At 34.5% G+C, this 19,906-nt stretch overlaps 1 protein-coding gene across 2 annotated transcripts in view; it reads left to right on the top strand.

Moving 5' to 3' along the window:
* Nucleotides 1–19,906, top strand: part of TAF2 (TBP-associated factor 2) — a 234,990-nt gene that overhangs the window by 95,671 nt on the left and 119,413 nt on the right. For both annotated transcript variants that reach the window (XM_089805997.1, XM_089805998.1), the window contains exons 9-10: nt 10,785–10,910; nt 11,002–11,055. In XM_089805997.1, coding sequence (XP_089662123.1) covers nt 10,785–10,910; nt 11,002–11,055 — 180 coding nt within the window. The remainder of the gene's footprint in view (nt 1–10,784; nt 10,911–11,001; nt 11,056–19,906) is intronic.

The following is a 19,906-nucleotide window of genomic DNA, read 5'->3' as shown; positions in this document are numbered from 1 at the left end:
TGGAGAACACACCTGATAAAATAATTAATAAACCATCAATAGAGACGCTAGTCATTACTAGTGCTTGAAGCATCTGCATCATGGTGGAGGTTGAGGCACAACTTCTCATGCCAAGTCAGGAGGCACAGCCACAAAGGACAACTCGGACTAAACCCTTTAGTTCTTGCTCTCCCCAAGATTATCTATTGCTGCGAAGAGAAAGATGTAAATTCTTTTGATGTCGTACTTTTTGTTTTACAAAAACTATTTGCTATTTAAATTATGCTTCAGAGTCCATATTATCTGGCCACCGGTCATCAACACTCTACATGAGGATGCCATTTTGTACTCAGTTTGCATTTAAATCAATTAAATATATCTAAACTCAGCTCGTCTCTTCCATGTACTCATTTGTTGACTCATCAGATGCATCTCCTCATTGAATTTTGCATCTCCTCTAATTAAATTTAAGCAAAATTTCAAGTTTCCTTAGTTTTTTATGGAGTTTTTGTGAAGTTCTTGTCAAGTTTTTTTTCCAGGCCTTCGCAAAAGTTGGCTTTTGGTGATTTCTAAAATTATGCATGTTGCAACAATATCAAATCCATCTTCCATTTCAAACTGTTAACACAATATTTAGATTCATTTAAAACAATTTGTGTGTTATTCTAGCTATGCCATCTTTCGGGAACATTGTGAATTTTGAATTATTGTTCAGTATTGAGGAAGGCCATGAAAACACAGTGGAAGAAATTTTGAGATACCCAGCTCTGATAGCAAAAGAGAAAAGTGGGCAGATATAAAAGAAGGCTGCAAAATATTATTGTAAAATAATGTCCTGTTCATTGTTTTTGTTCAATAAGACGTGCATATTTATAGTGATATTTTCAATTATACATGTTGCGACCATATCAAATCCATCTTCCATTTCAAATTGTTAACACAAAATTTAGATTCATTTCAAACAATTTCTGTGTGTTATTCTAGTTATCCCATCTTTCCGGAACATTGTCAATTTCAAATTATTGTTCAGTTTTGAGGAAGGCCATGAAAACACAGTGGAAGAAATTTTGAGATACCCAGCTCTGATACCAAAAGAGAAAAGTGGGCAGATATTAAAAAAGGCTGCAAAAAATTATTGTAAAATAATGTCTTTTGTTCATTGTTTTTGTTCAATAAGACGTGCATATTTATAGGATTCACAAATCCTTTTTTACAGGGTACTTTATTTACAACTGTTATGTGCCACTGTGGAAGTGTTTACCTGTCAGATATGGAAGTGTTAACATATCAGATATTGAAGTGGTCTTAGTATAGAAGCTACACACCAATGCAAGATTAACAGAAGAATAACATAAGCTTATTATAATATGACAAACACATGACAATGGTAGAATATTACTTTTATTCTTTTACCAAAGTCTTACATTACCCACAATACCAACATTCACCACCCTTTCATTTGTTCTGGACTCCATACAAACAAACTTGACATGGTTGATTAAGGTTCCAACCGTCACAACTGGCGATATAACTGACACCCCTTCAGAATGATGTTTTATTACATTAACTAACAAAATCCTTATTTTAACTATTCCTGGCATAATTACCGCCTACAACAACCTCCCAAAATATATGGAGTTGTTTTAAATAACTCAATCCATACTACTATTATATAATCTATTTCACAAACCTAACTGATAATAGTTATATGAATCCTAGGATGCAATATTCCTAACAATATTTGATGCAAATTTGTTGTATAAATTTCCGATTTCACGAGTTCATTCTATAGTGATTATTGACAAGAATAATGACAAGCAAATGTAATCGTTATTCTTGTTTAAAGTAAAACCATAATAATCTTAATATAACATCAGGTCTATCCTTTGTTGATATAGATAGACTTGCACAGGTTCAGTGAAGAAATATACATATATTCAACACCAGCAGGAACATCATGGAGGACGTTCTCATAGTACATTAATATCACTGTGGGCATCAGAAAGTCATCAGAGCTCCCAGTGGGGTTGAATACCAACCTGAGTAAAATGCAACGAATGTCCGATATACCCAGCATAGCACATCCTTGGATAAGACTACACGGCCAAAAAAACAATAATAATCCTTAGAAAAGTGGCTAAAATGGTGGCTTATTTCAATAATTGCCCTCCTGAAGCTTCACATTCCCATGCAAAACGTAATATATGTTGCCGACCAGTGAATCAATGAATTACTGTTGATGAACTTTCCCACTGAGCTGAAAACTAGAGAACCTGAAAAGAGAAAACAGGGCACTCATTCCTCCAATATCGCCCTTCAAAATGCAGTAGCAGATTTGATTAAGCTAAATAAATCATTATTTGAATAACTTATCTTCTAATATCCTGTTACTAGGACACTTCTTATAAATATATTAATATCTCCAGTGTTATTCACAAGGAGATTCAACCAACAAAAGGTCCACATATTTCAAGCGTAGCAATGGTAGAAAATCTACATTCGATGTAGATGTCGTTATCCGAATTGAGATCCAAAGCAAATATAATTAAACCTCCAATATGGTGTTTAAGAAAACAAATTATTATAAGTTTCACAACTGTAACTAGCAATCCCATAGGGTTTTCATTATGGGGTTTTGAGCTCCAAAGGAGCCTCAAAATTCAACAAGATCAAATATTTCAGGCATATTACAAATAAGGTTTTCATTGGTTTTTCAATAACAATCCAAGGAGCTTCTAGAAACACATTTCAAATTTTCTGCCCTTTTTAATATTTAACTTTTTAAAGACACTTATATTGCTTATTAACCTATTACTTGCAAATTAACAAGACTCGGACCCAGCTCGGACTCGGCAGTTACTTGGCAAAGTGATGAAACCCTTGCAATTTAGAGTTTTTTAAGGATTTAAAGAGCATTCCATGCACCTATTATCAAATAAAGCTAAAAGACACAATAAAATCATGAAATAGAAGGTAATTTGATCACATACATAACATACATCGATTACATAAGTACAAAGGTAAATTTTGAAAAAATAAAAATAAAATTTAGCTGGGTCAGCCAACCAAGTCAGCCAAGTCACCCCAATTGACCCGCTGAGTCAGGGTAACAAGTCATTTTGACCCAGCCAAGGTAACTCAACTCGTCGACTTGGATGACTCGCTCGACTCACGACGAGTCTTGTTACTATGGTAAATTTGTATGATCCTTTTAAATAATTAAAATTAGTCATCTATAATTTATTTTTGATAGCTGAATTTTAATCATTTAATTATTTAGAGGTCATATAAGAGGGGATGCGAATCGGATTAGTGGATTTGTAAAAAAAATTTCTTATTATGTTTTATAGGGATTCATGTGTGTGTGTGTGTGTATATATATATATGTGTGTGTGTGTGTGTATTATATATACAAAAAGAAAAGAGAAATATAAAATGAGAGAGTTGAATAGAGTGAATTTGAGGTGGAATATATTTGCATGTTGAATAAAAGAGCCATTTTAGTGTTAGAAGGCAAAAAATCATATTACAAAAGTCATATTAAATAAGTTGGACCCATGTAAAATCTTGGCTTGCTAGTGGAACCGCGTGGATTTGCGCCAATACTTGAGGATTCGTGCCGATTTAAGCAGGATCCTTGTTTTATAGTGGATTCGTTTGTATTTGCGGATGCGAATCAGATCAACGGATTTGTAAAAAAATTCTTATTATGTTTTGTAAGGATTCGTGTGTGTGTGTGTGTATTATATATAGAAAACGAAAAGAGAATTTTAAAATGAGAGAGTGAAATAGAGAACGAATTTGAGGTGAAATGTGTTTGCATGTTGAATAAAAGGGTCATCTCCTCCCACTGCACCGGTGCCCCTACTATTCTAAGGGCTCTCTCCTCCAACTATATTGCGGGGGCAGGGGGTCCCTACTATTCTAAGCCCCCCTACCCCCTATATTAAAAGGGCCCTCCCTACCCTACTATTCTAAGGTAAGGGCAGATCCTTGACCTTAAAATAGTGGGGGTAGAAGGCAAAAAAACATATTACAAAAGTCATATTAAATAAGCTGGACCCACTTAAAACCTTGGCCTGCTAGTGGATCCGCGTGGATTTGTGCCAATACTCGAGGATTCGTGCCGATTTAGGCAAGATCCTTGTTTTACAGTGTATTCGTCTGGATTTGCGGGTCCGCAAATACGGGCGAATCCACTATGTAAAACAAGGATCTTGCCCAAATCGGACCTGAATTTGGCCTCTCGTGCATGAATTTGTAACTAGGTTAAAACATTAACAAAACTATAAAATTTTTACTTGGCTTATTGATCAGTCACGTTGTTATCATAGTTCTTGTACAATAATTCAGTCTTGGGAATTTAGAAGCAGTTGTTTAGATTTGGGTTTTTGGCAAACACTTGGCAACTTATAAGAAATTATTTATGTAACACTTAAATAGTGCATCTGCATCATATCGAGCATGCTTGAATAGCTTTATTTCTGTTGTGTGTGAGGCAGAGGTTTGTCAAAGAGAAGACCATCTTTTCCTTGTTTTTATTTAACCAAGTACACTAGTTTTAATTGCGTTAATGTTTGGTAGCTTCAGTTGGATAAACCCATGAGACTAAACTGAAGATAGATATATATGTGATACACACACATATACTTAAATAATTAATTGTTATATTAATTAAATAATAATGAATAGACATGTCCCATGAAGGGACAGGTCTCTCTCCATGTGTTTTCCACAATATAAGAGAGATTGCTGCTCTTGGAAAACATATATCGAAGAGGCAATGTTAATACATTTGTAGCGATCTTCACATTTCAACATGGTATCAAAGCAGGTCGACTCCTACCTGTGAACAAGACATTTCTATATGTGCCAGGGATAACATTGGAAAAAGTCGATCTCAATAGCACCATCGTAATGGAAGAGAATTGGGTATCAAATATATGTAAAGCAATGTTTGCATAGAAACAATGGTAAACCAGTCATGCCAATTTGTGGATGTAATTCTATATGCTTTGATATGGGATGTGGACATTTCAATATCTGGAATATGTTTTGAGTTGTTTGGCCATTGATGTATGTGAAGTCGATGGGTTATATGTGATGGACCCCAAAATTCTGGCTTCCATTTATGAAGTAATAATCATAGATGTCAAAGGCAAAGATGAAAAATATATACACAGTAAACAGCCCAAACACCAGGGGCATTGAAAACCCTCTCTTTTTTGTTTGCTCAAGTGAGCATATACCTTTTGGCATTACCTGTGGTACAATAAGAGCAGGATAAACAAACAAATCAGATAACAACACTATGCTCATATAGATCAAAGGCAGCTTTTAAACAAGTGATAGTCACATCTGCAAGTGTTCAAATTCAAAAATCTAAAACAGTAACATAGATTCAAGCAAATGTTTACAGGGGTGGCAAGATAGATAGGGCTGCTGCTATGATAGCGTGTTTTCAAGCCTTGCTCCTAATAAGAAAAATTAGAATAAGTAGCAGAAGCTGGAGATTTTTCAGAGCAAACATCAGTCGGGCCATACACTTGATCTCGTCACCTACAACATACTCCTTAACAAAGGACTACTAGTGAAGGGGTGTGTAGATCTGATGAGCAAATTATCAACAACAAGTATGTTATCACAGTATGTGTAACATACCCAACAGCTTATCCTCAGTCATGAATAACAGTAATCTCTGTTTGGATTTAGAAGATACAGGCCTATAAGGCAAGCAATGATGTATTTGGAAAGTACTATGCAGGATATATTAGATTCAAAAGCAGTACACCATCAGGAGTTATTGATTTGGTAACAAGGATCATATATACAGATTACTGGCTGTAGGTTTTGGATGTTTGAGAAGTTTTAATTTGATATTCAAATATAGTGGGAATTTCATGACACAGTGACTTGAAGCATCCTTAATGTAAAGGTAGCAGATGCAGCATCAGTATGAGAATATATTGATTTTGGACACTGGAGACCAATGAGAAGGATGCAGTCTATGCGGAAGGTAACAAAGTTGGATGTTCTCATGTTTGACAGTTCAAAAGGGGAGGATGTTATTCATACTTGGCACAATATTTATCATCGAGCCATGAGTTTGATCTCTCACACAGGGATGCCATCAATTTTTGAGCATCATCGAATGTCAAAGAGCTATACTTAGATTGAGTATAAGGAAAATTGTATAAACTGGTATACATTATGCATGCACAGGGTTTGACATAATGAGGCAATCGAAGACAAAGACTACACTTATAAACTCTCTAGCAATAACATCTTAGCAATCAAATTTAGAGGAACGCTCGTTGGAATGATTGAGTTCTCATTTTCCACGTTTTATAGAGCCATCAGAGCATGAACAATATATTTATGACTTCAGTCATTCTCTAATAAATTTGTTGGTTTTCTGTTATTGATGCAGACCTAAGAGATGTTCTTCTACAGTCTATATCTATGTTGGTACAGTATAAAGAATACATGTTTGCCTTTGAAAGCAATAAAGTGGCAGTGGAAAGAATGCCTGGAGCATTACTGTCAGCATTTGATAATAGGTTCTGGATTCCAGTAACGAACTTTCTTCTAAGTCTCTTTAAGGGTTCTGGATTTGGAATATCAAAACATAAATCCCGGTCTCAGTCTCGAGACATTACCTGTAACAGCCAACAAGGAAGCTCAAGGGGTTTCAGACGTCAAGGTTGGGCTTCCTGAATTTGAAACAAAAGAAGAGTTTTATGATGCAATTGCCGCTCAAGGCCTTCTGGAAGAGACGTCGAGAGTCAACACGGGATTATCTACAATGCCGTAGATATACAAAGGAGAGTCGAGCACAAGGAAACCTAACATCTGCAGCAGATATTTGTATCGAGTGTGTATTCGGATGCGGGAGTCACCATGCGAAGGATCAGATTAAGGAAAAGAGTCATTAACGGACATAGACTTTGCTGCCCGTTTCTGTAGAAGCCGGAGGATTATTGCATATTGATTAATATTTGATAGACTAACGTTTCTCTGTATTCGTTGCAGGTTTAATGCACCAGAGCAGAGGAGGAGAAACTTGAACATAGCGTCATTTATACGTATTGAGGGAAGAAGCGGAAACATTGGAACCGCGCAAGGAAATAGAACATTAAAGTTCCTATGTTCGGAGGCTATAGAATGGATTTGTCATTAGTTAATCAAATAATTTTGGAAAAAACATTATACTTTACAAGCTGCCTCTTTTAATTAATTACTATAATTTGTTTTGGATTGTTGTAAAGGTGGTTGTAATTAGGTGTTGTGAAGGGGTGTGTTTGTTCATTTCGCACCTTTTTGTCATTTATAAATATGTAATACAAAGGGAGACGGAGGAGACAATATTCATATTCATACTTTAACTTTTTTCCTTGCCTATGCTTTATGATATATTATATTTTTCCAATTGGCGGAGAAATGGACTTTTGAACTAAGCCTGTGGATTTGAGTTAGTGGGTGGATTTTGTGCGATCCGGATATGTTCGCAATAGATGGATCTTCTGTAAGGAATGTCTCTATTGTGATTTTATTTTCGGCATTATTATTTATTTTATATTTCGGAGTTTTAAATTATTATTAAGTTGTGTCTTTTGTAAATGCTTTTTATTTATTTTCTATAAATATTTTAATATTCGGATAAGTGGATTGGATCATTATTGCATTTTGAATTTGATAAACGTAAATATTGTGAAATATTTTATTGTTTCCGTATTTATGTCTAATTTGTCTCCACAGGAGTTAAAGTGCAATTTAGAGTTATTTAAAATTACGTTTATATAATTGATCCATCGCATTTGAATTATTAAAATTGTTTATAGTTTAATATATTGAGCTTTATAAAGTTGTACGTCTCAGCTTATAATGTTGACTCTGATTGCCCATTTAATTAGGAACTGGTCTTTTACTCTTGATTCATAATCCATATGCTGGCAATTGTTTCATTTCTTTCCATTAGAGGAATTAATATATTCATATGTTGTATTAATCTATATTTATTCTTTAATTAAACATTACTTCAATCATTTACTTTTCTTCTCAGTTCATAAATTGCAAGTGTAAAGTTTTCCTATATTTCTTGCCATTTAGAAAACTTTTATTGTATTCATGTTCTAATCGATCTACTTTAAGCATCTTGGCCTTTAAGTGTTTCGTCTAGGATCAGGTACACCCGCCTCGATCTTGCAGAGTTGGAAGCGTAGGGGATTTAGATCACATTGACCAATCCCGTCAAGTTGGCCTCAACCGGTTGGATATCCCAGCATCGAGCAGGCAAGGCTCGTAGGATTCCAATCTGCGGTTTTGGGAACCAACAATATGACTGCACAATTACAATTATTCTGTCTCACATCTGGTACTTTGTAGACAGTTTTAATATGTACGAAAGTATGATTCAGGTAGTGGCATGTTGCAAGTGTACATTACGTATAGTTGAATGATCTTACAGATTATTTGTTTACATTGAAATTGTCAAAACTATAGTATGCATAAACTAAAAATAGTGTAACATCCACATGAAGAAGCTCCCATGATATGGTAGAGAGATTGGGCATGATGCCTTATACAGGCATCGAGAGTCGACAATGACTGTAGATTATGAAATGCATCATGGACAGTGGGATGTCACTGTGATTGGCCTTGTTGGCGGTAGCACATAGATGAAGGACATTGGGCTCGAGACAATCAAGAGTCGACGAATAGCATCGAATGTGATTAACAGTACAGAGGAAGATACATATGGTTTTTGTCCATCCACATGGGAATGGAGAGTGAATGTTGATTGCAAAGGGTTATGAATATTGTGGTAAATGAGAATGTGTTGATTCCCAAAGCAAGGTTGTTGGCCCCCTGAGAGCTGCAGTCATTTGAGAGTACAAGATATATGAGGAGATTATATAAATATATTTGATACTCTTATAGTGAAGGAATGAAATAGGAGAGACAATTGATCTTGATCACTATCTAATAAAGCAAGTGAAGGAGGTGAAAGATTCGCATTAACTAGCGAATAAGGACTAATCATTAAATGGTCAATAGTTCCCTTTGAATGCAGGAAAAGGGTACCCATGCAATTGAAGCGATATGGATAAAGTGACCATCAAACCCTACATGTAAACTAAGGTAATGAATATTTACATTTTTATTATTATTATTGTATTAAACAACTAAGGCAATGTATTTCCTTTACATTATTATTGTTATATCTCCATTTTATATATATATATATATATATATATATATCAAATCTACATTAATGTGTCATTATTAATAATTATTTCGTAGTTATATTATATGAGATAGTATAACTGAAAATATATGATGATTATATATATGTATATAAAGTAAAATATATTTTCTAAACAATTTGTTATGAATACGTGAAATTGGTTACCTTAGATTTTTATTTTTGGTATTAATAAGGAAATAATATGTTGAAAATATAGATCATAGTGTGTGAGTGTGTATAAAATGGAATATATTAAATTAGACATTTATCTATATTATATTGGGATGATCTTACAATACAATGCAGAATTATTTATTATCCTTAAGTACTATCTCTTATTTATATGTACTATAAGAGCTATTTGCCGTGATCTTTTTTGAGGATGCTCTTACAGGAAAATGAGGATTAATATTATTTTCAGAGAGAGTGTGACACTTCATTAGAAGCATCATTGGGTGAGGAGTTCAGATGACTGATATTCAGAGGGAGTTTGAAAGCCTATATGTGTGATTGTGTGATTTTAATGGCCCCACCCGCTGTGTAGATCATGAGGAAGTGACAACTTCCAAATGATTATCACTTGTATTTGCAGAAGTTATTGGAAGGTGATGAGCTTATAATAACTTAAATCATTATATACATTTGATGTAAATGTTGAAACAGATCATAATAAATTATCTTGGAAATCAACAACTAAGTGTTAGATGTCATTCACTTGACGGTCTATGAGTTGTTTGTATAGATATATGATAGGTATTTGGTGAATATCATATGTTGATATTCTGCAGGCCATTACCTTATTGAGTCTTTTGTGAATATCATATGTTGATTTTCTGCTGGCCAATACTCAAAAGTATTCGGGGAATATCAAAGGTTGATATTCTAGAGGCCAATATGAGACTAAACTGAAGATATATATATATATAGTTAAATAATTAATTGTTATATTAACTAAATAATAATGAATAGACATGTCCCATGTCTCTCCATGTGTCTTTTACAATATAAGAAATAGATTGCTGCTCTTGGAACACATATATCGAAGAGGCAATGTTAATACATTTGCAACCATCCTCATCCCTCAACAAATTGATAGCTGCACTTCTTTTGAGAAATTTGCATTTACTGTGGTTGAGCTCTATCTTTTTTTCCTGAGTGACCAAATGAAATTGCAGTTGTAAATCCACAACAGTACAGAAGATAGCTTTCTAAGCTTTGCAGATTTTGGTACATTACATTACTCATTGATGGCTACACTTCTTTTGAGAATTTTGCAGTTGCTGTGGCTGAACTCTATTTTATTTTTCCCTTATGGACTATAAAAGAAGGTGCAGTTGTAAATGCATAACACTAAAGAAGATAGCTTTCTAAATTTTTGCAGATTTTGGTACATTACACATTTTATGTTGATTTATTTATACCTTAGAGCATTACTGTTTACAAGTTTACAATGCTTGTAAAATTAATTTGATTTTGTACAGTGTTATAGATTCTACTTATTTTTATTTTGAGCTTAGTCAACCATTCTCATTGTGAAATTACAATTTTTTTGATGCAGGCAAACGAGGAAGTTTGTAAAGTTGATGTGGACGGATCTACTGCTCTTTGTTCGTCTACAGCTGTAGCTGATTTATATGAAACTCAGACTATAGGTGTTTTGGGAAAAGTGCACTCATGGAAGGCTGTATGTGATTAATTTTTTGAATTTATTTGGGAGTTCAATATTTGTATTCTTTGTTCTGCTTGTTTAGGTTCTTTTCTTTATGTACAATCAGGTTGCTATTCTTCAGATGCTAGAGAAGCAAATGGGACCAGAGCATTTTCAAAAGGTAGTGGAATCTTGTGGGTCTAATGGTTAATTGACTTACCTTGGTCATTGTTTTTTGATTTCTTTTTGAAGTGAAAATCTACAATACAATAGTTTGTTAGCATTTGAGTTTTAATTAATGCTATGGATATTCTCTTAGGTAGGCTGTGACAATTTTATGTACTTAGACTGGAAATTTGGAAGCTCTATACGGAGAAAGAAAGACTCATGTTTGCAATATTTTTGGTGCCAGTCATCGTTTTATAAAGAGTGTAAAAAGATGCATGTATCAAGATTTTATGGATATTTCCTGACCTAGCCTGTGAAATGTTATATTTAGTTCAATGCAAATTCGAAAGCATTATTATACAGAGAAAGACTCTTTCTGAATGCAAATTGTCACTCAATAATTGGCTGTTAATCTTTGTTTCATAAGAAGTGTAAAGAGACACACACACACAAAGATTGCAGAAGTTTTATGGGTTGGATTTAAGCTGTACATTCTGCTGGTGTCTGTTTTGTGATTATTATGGGAAGAGTTCACAAATTCCCCTACGGTGCCAAAGCTTAAGATTATAACAGAAGTGGTTTGTATGTTGATAGCAAGAGCCTGTAACACAATGGTAAATTGCGAGCCTATGATCTCTGGGGTCTGGTTCAAATCTTTTCAAGCATAACACGAATAATATAGCTTCAGTCCATGACCTATGAAAATAAAATAAAAATGGACTTAGATAATTTTCTTTCTTAGATTTTCAATTTTATATATATATATATATATATTTTATTAGCACTATTTAAAGTGTATTTATTTTATATTTTAATATTTTTATTGTTAATATATATATTTAATATATTTGTTAAAGTTTATTTACTTTAGTGCTTTCCAAGATTTTTTGTTTAAAATAGTAAATTTGATTGTATAACATTAATATTTTAAAGGAAAAAAAAAATCTAAAGATGGGATGGCCTTTGTTAATAGCCACCCATTCTTGATAATTTAGTTAGGACAAAAATTAAACTAAAATGAAAAGACCAAAGATTACCTTTGGATACAGAATAAAATATGTTCTTTAGTTCTAAAATATTGATAGCCGAGAACAAGAAGACTTGTGCGTGAACAACGAAAATGATTGCACTTCGCAATGGCGAAATGTGCAGCTGAAAACAAAACTCCTCTCCTCACAACTAAAAACCCTACTCTATCGATAATTATTGCAGGTACTATGGGCCATGGAGTATCCTTTGCACCCAAGTATTGTAGTTCTTGTTGAACTATTAATTTCACTCCAACATGATGTTGGTCAACAATGCCATCGCTCTTGTTTTCTTATTCACTAATAACGAGGGAAACTTGAGCTTCAGAAGAGTCTGACTTTTCTTTAGAAAACTAGACAAAACCATCAACGAGCAAATGATACAAATGCTGAAAATTGTGATTTTTAGGTAAAAATCTGTCAATACTTTCTATAGAAAAATCAGTCAATACCTTGTATAGAAGCTCTATAGAGTGTGCAACACTCTTCAAGCCCATTATTCTTTAAAAAAATGAGAAAAATTTCTGCAAAATTCATAGGTGTGAAATCCATGTTCCAATTTTTTTGGGAAAACTAAGAATTATTGAAAAGTTGTGCAAAAACCAAACTTTGTTCTTTTTCAAAAACTCACAAAACCTTTTGACAAGCCCTAATCGAGGGTCGGACAAATGCCAACATTTATTTAAAATTGTGAAAAAAATCTCTAGGCTGCTAAACCAACCCAAGTTGTGAAAGTCTATAGAGCAAGTAAAACAGATAAAAGTTGCAGAGAACAACCACTAGAAAATGATTTACACTGTTGTTGCTAACCTTTTGGACTATGCAAAAACAACTGCACTTTTGCATTAAAAAATATGTTCCCTCCTAAAATGACACAATTCTAGAAAATAGATCTTCAAAATGGGCACAAATGAACAACAAAAGAAATTTTAGTCCGAACTAGGTTGCTCAAAACATAGATGCGGGCAAAAAAGTTCGAACTAGTTGCACAAGCATAGAAAAATGATTGAAATGGCTTTTGACTTGAATGCAGACATACAAAAAACAATTGCATGGGTAGAGAGACATACAAATTAGTTAAATTGATCCTTTATATTTTCCACAACCTTATTTGAATCCTTTCAACTTTTGGAGACTTCCATGATGTTTGGTCTCAACCACTTTCATATTGGAGAATAGATACATGCCATTTTTTCACTTTTCTTTGGTATCAACTATTGCTTATCATTTAATATTTTTTCCTATAAATGTATTTTCCAAATGATCATCCGTGAGATTAAATTCTTTGACATATTAATTTGTTTCATCTATTTTGGAAAGAACTGTGAGCTTGAGCACCCTCGAAAAGCATAAAACAACACCCTTGAAATCATTTGACAAAAACGTGGTTTCTTCTTGTTCACTCCTTTAACTGCAACATTCTATAAAATTTCTGGAAGTCAACATAAATATACTTATGAAGCAGAGCTTCGTGAAATCAAATCAAGATATTCACTATAATGCACAAAACAGTTTTTTTGGGGTGCAACATAGGGTGTGTGGTGCAAAGTTGGAACTCTCATTGGTTTTCCCATGGGGTCTGGGATCACTGTACGGAGATTTCATTGGAGTTGTCGGATTGGAAATGACTTGATAATCCAAGTGGGTGCATTGTTGATAAACACCTTTCTATGGAATTGTTGGACATGATACACGGTGTTAGACATGACACACAAGCGATAACACACAATGTATGGGATTACTTTTGCATTGGAAATGATTGAGAGTCGTGCAATTAGATTCAAGAGCAGTTCAGAACTGGCATGAGCACAGTCTTAGAGCCAATAGGCTGAAGGGTTCAAGAATTGGGTCTAGGTGTGGCATAATGCAAACATGTTTGGGGTTGTAAGTTTGGTAGGTCGTGGAGCTGAACTAGGGCGAGTTTAATTGGGGAGTCAAAGCTCATGGAGCTATATGTGAGATCCAAGGAGTTCAAGTCTGGTTTGACCTATGGTATTACTAGGAGCATTCCTTAAAGTCGCTGGAATATGCTGGTTCGTGACAGTTTGAGATTAATGGTGCGAGTTCACAAGTTAAGGATCCTTATCGATGGCAGAAGTCTTGCATTGGGTTTCTTGGATTCTTGCGTAGAACTCGATGTTTCCATGGCTCGATATATGTAATCCTTGCATTGATGGATCTATGAACGTCTTGTCCCAAGAAATACGAAGTACTTCTTAAGAGTTGAGCTCAAGAAATATGTTCTTGGCTAACATGAATTAAAGAAGTACAATGCAGGGTTTCTTGCATGTGCAATTCATGGTGAGCTCGAGGTTGGCGAGCTGAACGGTGTAGAATGCAATTCAAGGAAGTGTTTCGAGGAGCATAACACAAGTATTTATGTTAGATGCTACAATAGAGTCATCGAGGGAGCAACAAGGTCCCAGGTTTAGTTGGAAGTTGTGATGGTGTAATGTCCCTGTTTGTTGCCAACATCAGAATTTCAGGGATTAGTCTAATATTTGATCCTTGTAGGCAAACGAGAATAGTTAGAGGGTCTTTTGAGGATTGATTCATCTCCAACATCCAGCGATTTATGGCTTTGGCCTTTGTTCGATATCATTTGGACTCCATTTGCCATACTTACTATGTATGGTAAGCTAGGAGTAATAGAGATGGACCCTTTCTATTTTTAGAAAGTGTATTTGGTCACATGGGAATTATGAGGAGAAATTCCTATTTCAGACGGCATTGCAATCAGACAAGTATTTCAAGAGATATCAAGGTTCAAGTTACTTAAGTGATTTTTAAAAATATTTTAATGTTATTATAAAGTTATAAAGTAACTTAAGTGACTAAAAGATGAAATTGGCTTTTAATCCCACATCGCCTAGTTGTTTGTGTCTTCCTTCATATCGAGGTTATAAAAGTGTGGAGCTACATTGGGATTGACACCACAAATATATGTTATTTTCTCAAATCCAAAAGGTTGCTTAAATGTGACTGGATATTTCCTAAGGATGAAACCACTTAGGGAAAATAGTGAGGCTAGATGCAAACCTAGTTCTCAAATTTCACTTCAGAACTTAGGTTCGAATCTGATACATTGTTTTCAGGAAGCTGGAGCTTCAATGGCGAAAAGGAGGATAGGTGATTGAAGTCATTGGCACGCAAGGTCACCATTTAGCAGATTGGTGTTTGGGCAGCAGGCAGAGAAATCAGACACTCCAGAGCAGAGGTGGAAGAGGTATTACATCACTCGAACCAGCTGTTCATTATTTCTGATTCACGTCCAAGGCAGGATAACCTAGTGTCAAGCTGTCAGCTAGTTAACGGGGATCAGGTAGTCTACAATCCGGCACCCATACGTACTCCCCAGTAGGCACACACAGCTGCTATTTCACACACAGCAGTAACAGTCGGATCACTGATTAACAGTTAGAACCAGGCAGAGCCGAGAGTGATTACGAGGAAGGAACTCCCAATTGGCATCACAGAGTTCTTCTCACGGCAACAGCATAGTATCATCACCAGCAAAACGGCATGGCCTGTTGTTGAAAATCGACCTGGGAATTCTTACAGTGGCAGTCGGTTAAGTGAGAATAGTCGCAGTTAGGCCGAGCAGACCACAGGTGATAGTTGACATAGAGAGATAGATGCCTCAAAGTGGATGCGGGAGAGCATTCGCACTACAGTCAGACTTCTACAGCGACACTCCCATTGTTAACGGGTCTGTACGATATTTACCCAGTCTGCATATAATTACTGAATGTTGTTCATTTTTATATGAAGTTGGAATTCTGTCATCAGCATATCGTATAACAGCTGTTGGTTTATTGTCATGGTTATAAATCATTATTGCAACTTTGTAGTTTTGAATCACCATCTACAAGCTTGCTGAAAGGCATGATTTCATTGATTAACATAACTATTTCATGGCATTTGTGTTAGCAATCAGTACAGTGATATTACAGTAGTAATTTTGCTTAAGGTCTTGTCTGCATAACAACTGTTTGACGCAATCCCCATTAGTACAAGTTGAATACTTCTGATCAAACTCAACAGAGATCATTACAGATGGTCCCATAATAGCTAAACAAGAACTACTAAATGGTTATCATCTGATGATGATCGAGTCCCTCGTTGCAAGGAAATGCAAATATAATCTGGAACAAAAGTATTGGACTTATTAGGAGACATCCTATAGGGTTCTTGGTTGATGTTAAAAGTGCAGAATTAAGGGCTTGTGTTTAGAAGGAAATTTTGCACATGGTTCTTAAGCACATGAAAAAATAGAATTGGGATATGCCAAAATGGTGGAACTACATGTGAGATTGAACGACATTGGTTGTGGGTACGTAGGATGTTTAATTGAGGACAAAGTCCCTTTGTAGGCCACAAGTCTGTAGCACAATTATTGGGGACAACTCATAGGTTGAGTGATTTGAGAGTTAAGTTACTTGTTGGCAAGTATTCTCTATTAATTTTATGTGCTACATGATTGCTAGTTTTATGCTTAGTTACACTTGAAGTTCTTAAAATAATATTGACTGGAATTATAGATTAAGCTGATATAATTTTTTATTGTAAATCAATATAGATCATTGCATTTAATGAACTTGTGCTATTGTAAAAGATATAGATCAAGCTGTTAGAAAAGTTATTATAAATTAATTTAAATTTCTGTGTTCTAATGACCTTATATTCTTATAAAATTTGTTCTATACATGACTAATTTTTGGAGATGTCTAAATTTTAACCTTGATTGATTGGGATTTTGGTTTGTACCTAAAATCTCGAAATAATGGAGTATGGGAAGCACTTTTGAGTGTATCATGGAAGTCATTTAATCTTTACATGTACACTGTTGTAAGACAGTTCCACAACATGAAGGTTGTAGAGGGCATCTTACACATGCGAGTTGTATGCTTTTCTCGTATAAAACAAATGGATGGAAGTTGGCTCTATGAGTGGGTTGCTTAGAAGAGGGTTTTGTTTTCCAATAAATTGTTTGTGAGCCAGTCTTGATTGTAAAACATTTTTTGCCAGTTATGGATCAAATTAAGCCATGCAATTTGCCAGTATAAATCAATACAAGTTTGTGCATTGTAATCAGCTAAAAAATGTGATTATGAAATTGATATTATATTTCAACAATTATCTTAGATGCTTTTAGATTTCTTGATTTAATGTAAAAAAACTATACACAATCAAATACAGAAATCTAAAAGCATTAGTATGGATTGTGGAAATCTAATAGATCTCATTTATCTTAGATGTTTGACCTAGAGTTGTATGGTTGTTGGTTTGGTCTTGAATTTTCCAAATGGATCAAGGTATCAAAAAGTGTGTTGTATTATTTTATACCTTCTTTTGCAGGGGTGGTAGCACTATTTTTAAACATTGTAAATGAATACAATTTAAGTATTAATATGAAATGTGTAATATACTAATTCAGTCTGCGTTTTTGGAAATGTTAATCTTTGCCAGGCGAATAATTTTATTTGCTATTTGTATTATTTCTTTTTGTTATGGAGTCTTGAGTTTCGGTGGAGTTTTTTGTGTGTTTTTGGTTGATAATAGAAAGGCAATGCAATGACAGACAAAATCAATTTCTAACCAATGAATCTTCAAATGAACGATTTCTCTTTATTAAATTCTGGAAGTGACAACAGATTCTAAATCGCTGAGAGTAACATGCTCACACATATTGTACCAGGTTGATGAATTAATTTGTTGGGCTTTGAGTCGCTAATATAGATTATTCCAGGCAACGAATGTGGTCAAGAGATTGTCAATTAAGCTCTGCGCCCACTCGGAAATTAAATTTAATGTGTTATTTGTAGCGCCTCTTTTGTTTGCGTTCTGCATGCCATTGCGAAAGATGTGACTTTGATGTTCATGCTTAGCATGTGATCTTGTTGGACCCATGAGTGGTCTGCACCTTTGGGGTGATTTGACTTATGTTTTTCCATCAACAGACTGTTTATCTGGTATTAGAGCCCATGTTCATACACTGGGATCTTTGTGTATATGTTGCCTGCATAGTGGATGTTGGTTCCCAAAATTGCAGATTGGAATCCTACGAGCCTTGCCCGCTCGATGCTGTGATATCCAACTGGTAATGGCGAGCTTGACGGGACTGATTGATGCGATCCAAATCCCCTACACTTCTGGCTCTGCAAGGCCAAGGTGGGTGCACCTAATCCTGGACAAAACACTTAGAACCAAGACACTTATAGCAGATTGATTAGAATGCGAATATATTGAAAGTTTCCCAAACGACAAGGATTATAAAAAGCTTCAAACTTGCAGATTGTGAATTGAGAATAATAAATGAATATGTGAATTTTTTCAAATAAGAATAAGTATAGATTAATGCAACAAATGAATATATTAATTCTTCAAAGGAAAGAGATGAAACAATTGCCAACATATGTATTACGAATTATGGAAAATATAAAGACCAGTGCTGAAGGGTGATAGAGTTAGTATTATAAGTTCAAAACATACAACTTCATAAAATTCTATGCACATTAATTATAACCAATTTAGTAATCAAGATGCGACAGATGAAATATATGGATGCAACTTTAAAATAGTCTAGAATGTATTTTAACTCTTGTGGTTCAGAGACAAACCAAACATAGATTCGGAAACAATTAAATATTTCTCAATATCTATGATGTTGGGTTTCAAATGCTATAATTGATCCTGTCCACTTATATATCATTTAAACTATTAATAAAATCAAAATAATAATTATGAAGGATGAGACTATATAATATCTTAACTCTAAAGCTTCATGCAAATAAAATATATATTTCTTACTAATCATGCCAGAAATAAAATTGCACTGGAGACACTCCTTATTCTAGAATTCCATAATTCACTGTAATTTGATTCTAGAATTCCATAAGAATTTATTCAATAATCTACAATCCACTGACTTTGTCCAAAAAATCGTTTCTTTACCAATGAAAGAATAAAATATATCATAGAGCATATATATAACTTATGTATGTAAAATTTTTTAGGAATATGAATCATCTCGTTTTTGATTTTACATTATATATTTATAGAGATTGAAGGGTGTTGGTTGCTTTTCCAAGTACCACACCTTTTCAAAACAAATAACTGACCATTTATAATGGTAATATAACTTTAATAAAATTTAATTTTATCTAACATAACCGGTGTTATATCCTTAAAGTTTCCATCTCCATCGCACATACTCTTATTTCTGGCCAGCGTCTATACTTAGGCTTCCAGGTAACTCCGGTTTGTTTGTTCATACATGCGAGAGACACAAAGCATCACTAGATACAGATCATCAAATAATGATAGGTATAAAACCCTACTTGGGAAGCTTCCACACAGTATCAAAACTTTTAGAATTGCTTTGAGAGTCTTTGCTTATTGCATTGAATTATTCTTTCACGAATATATGCATAGGTATCTTTCTTGTCGTATAGAAATACATAGCCTTGCCTTCCTGAGCGCTATCTTGCCCACATACGAAACGTTTCTAAAATTGGTGGAATGATGGTTATCTAGAAGGTCATTCAACCCCTTATGAAGGCTTGAGGATTTGAATTTGATGAAATATGTGAGACACGTGATTCATGCATCACAGCCATTTCCAATCTACATGCTCACTAATGGCCTTCACCACTCGTATCCTTTATTGTTGTGTGCTGGAGCATAATTCTTGTCTCATTCCAAAATTGGGCAAAGTCCTCCTTTATGTATATCATCGGAGTCATTGTGTGAACAAGATACCAAGAAAGGCAGAAGTCTAGAAAATTCATAATATTTTGAATAATGAGATTGTGTATCAATGGGACAGAAGATATC

This window comes from Cupressus sempervirens, chromosome 10 (assembly GCF_028749045.1).
Source record: "Cupressus sempervirens isolate cs-2001-9-10 chromosome 10, ASM2874904v1, whole genome shotgun sequence".
Classification (NCBI taxonomy): Eukaryota; Viridiplantae; Streptophyta; class Pinopsida; order Cupressales; family Cupressaceae; genus Cupressus; species Cupressus sempervirens.
Note: the sequence above shows the minus strand (reverse complement) of the source record. Positions and strands in the feature narration are given on the sequence as shown.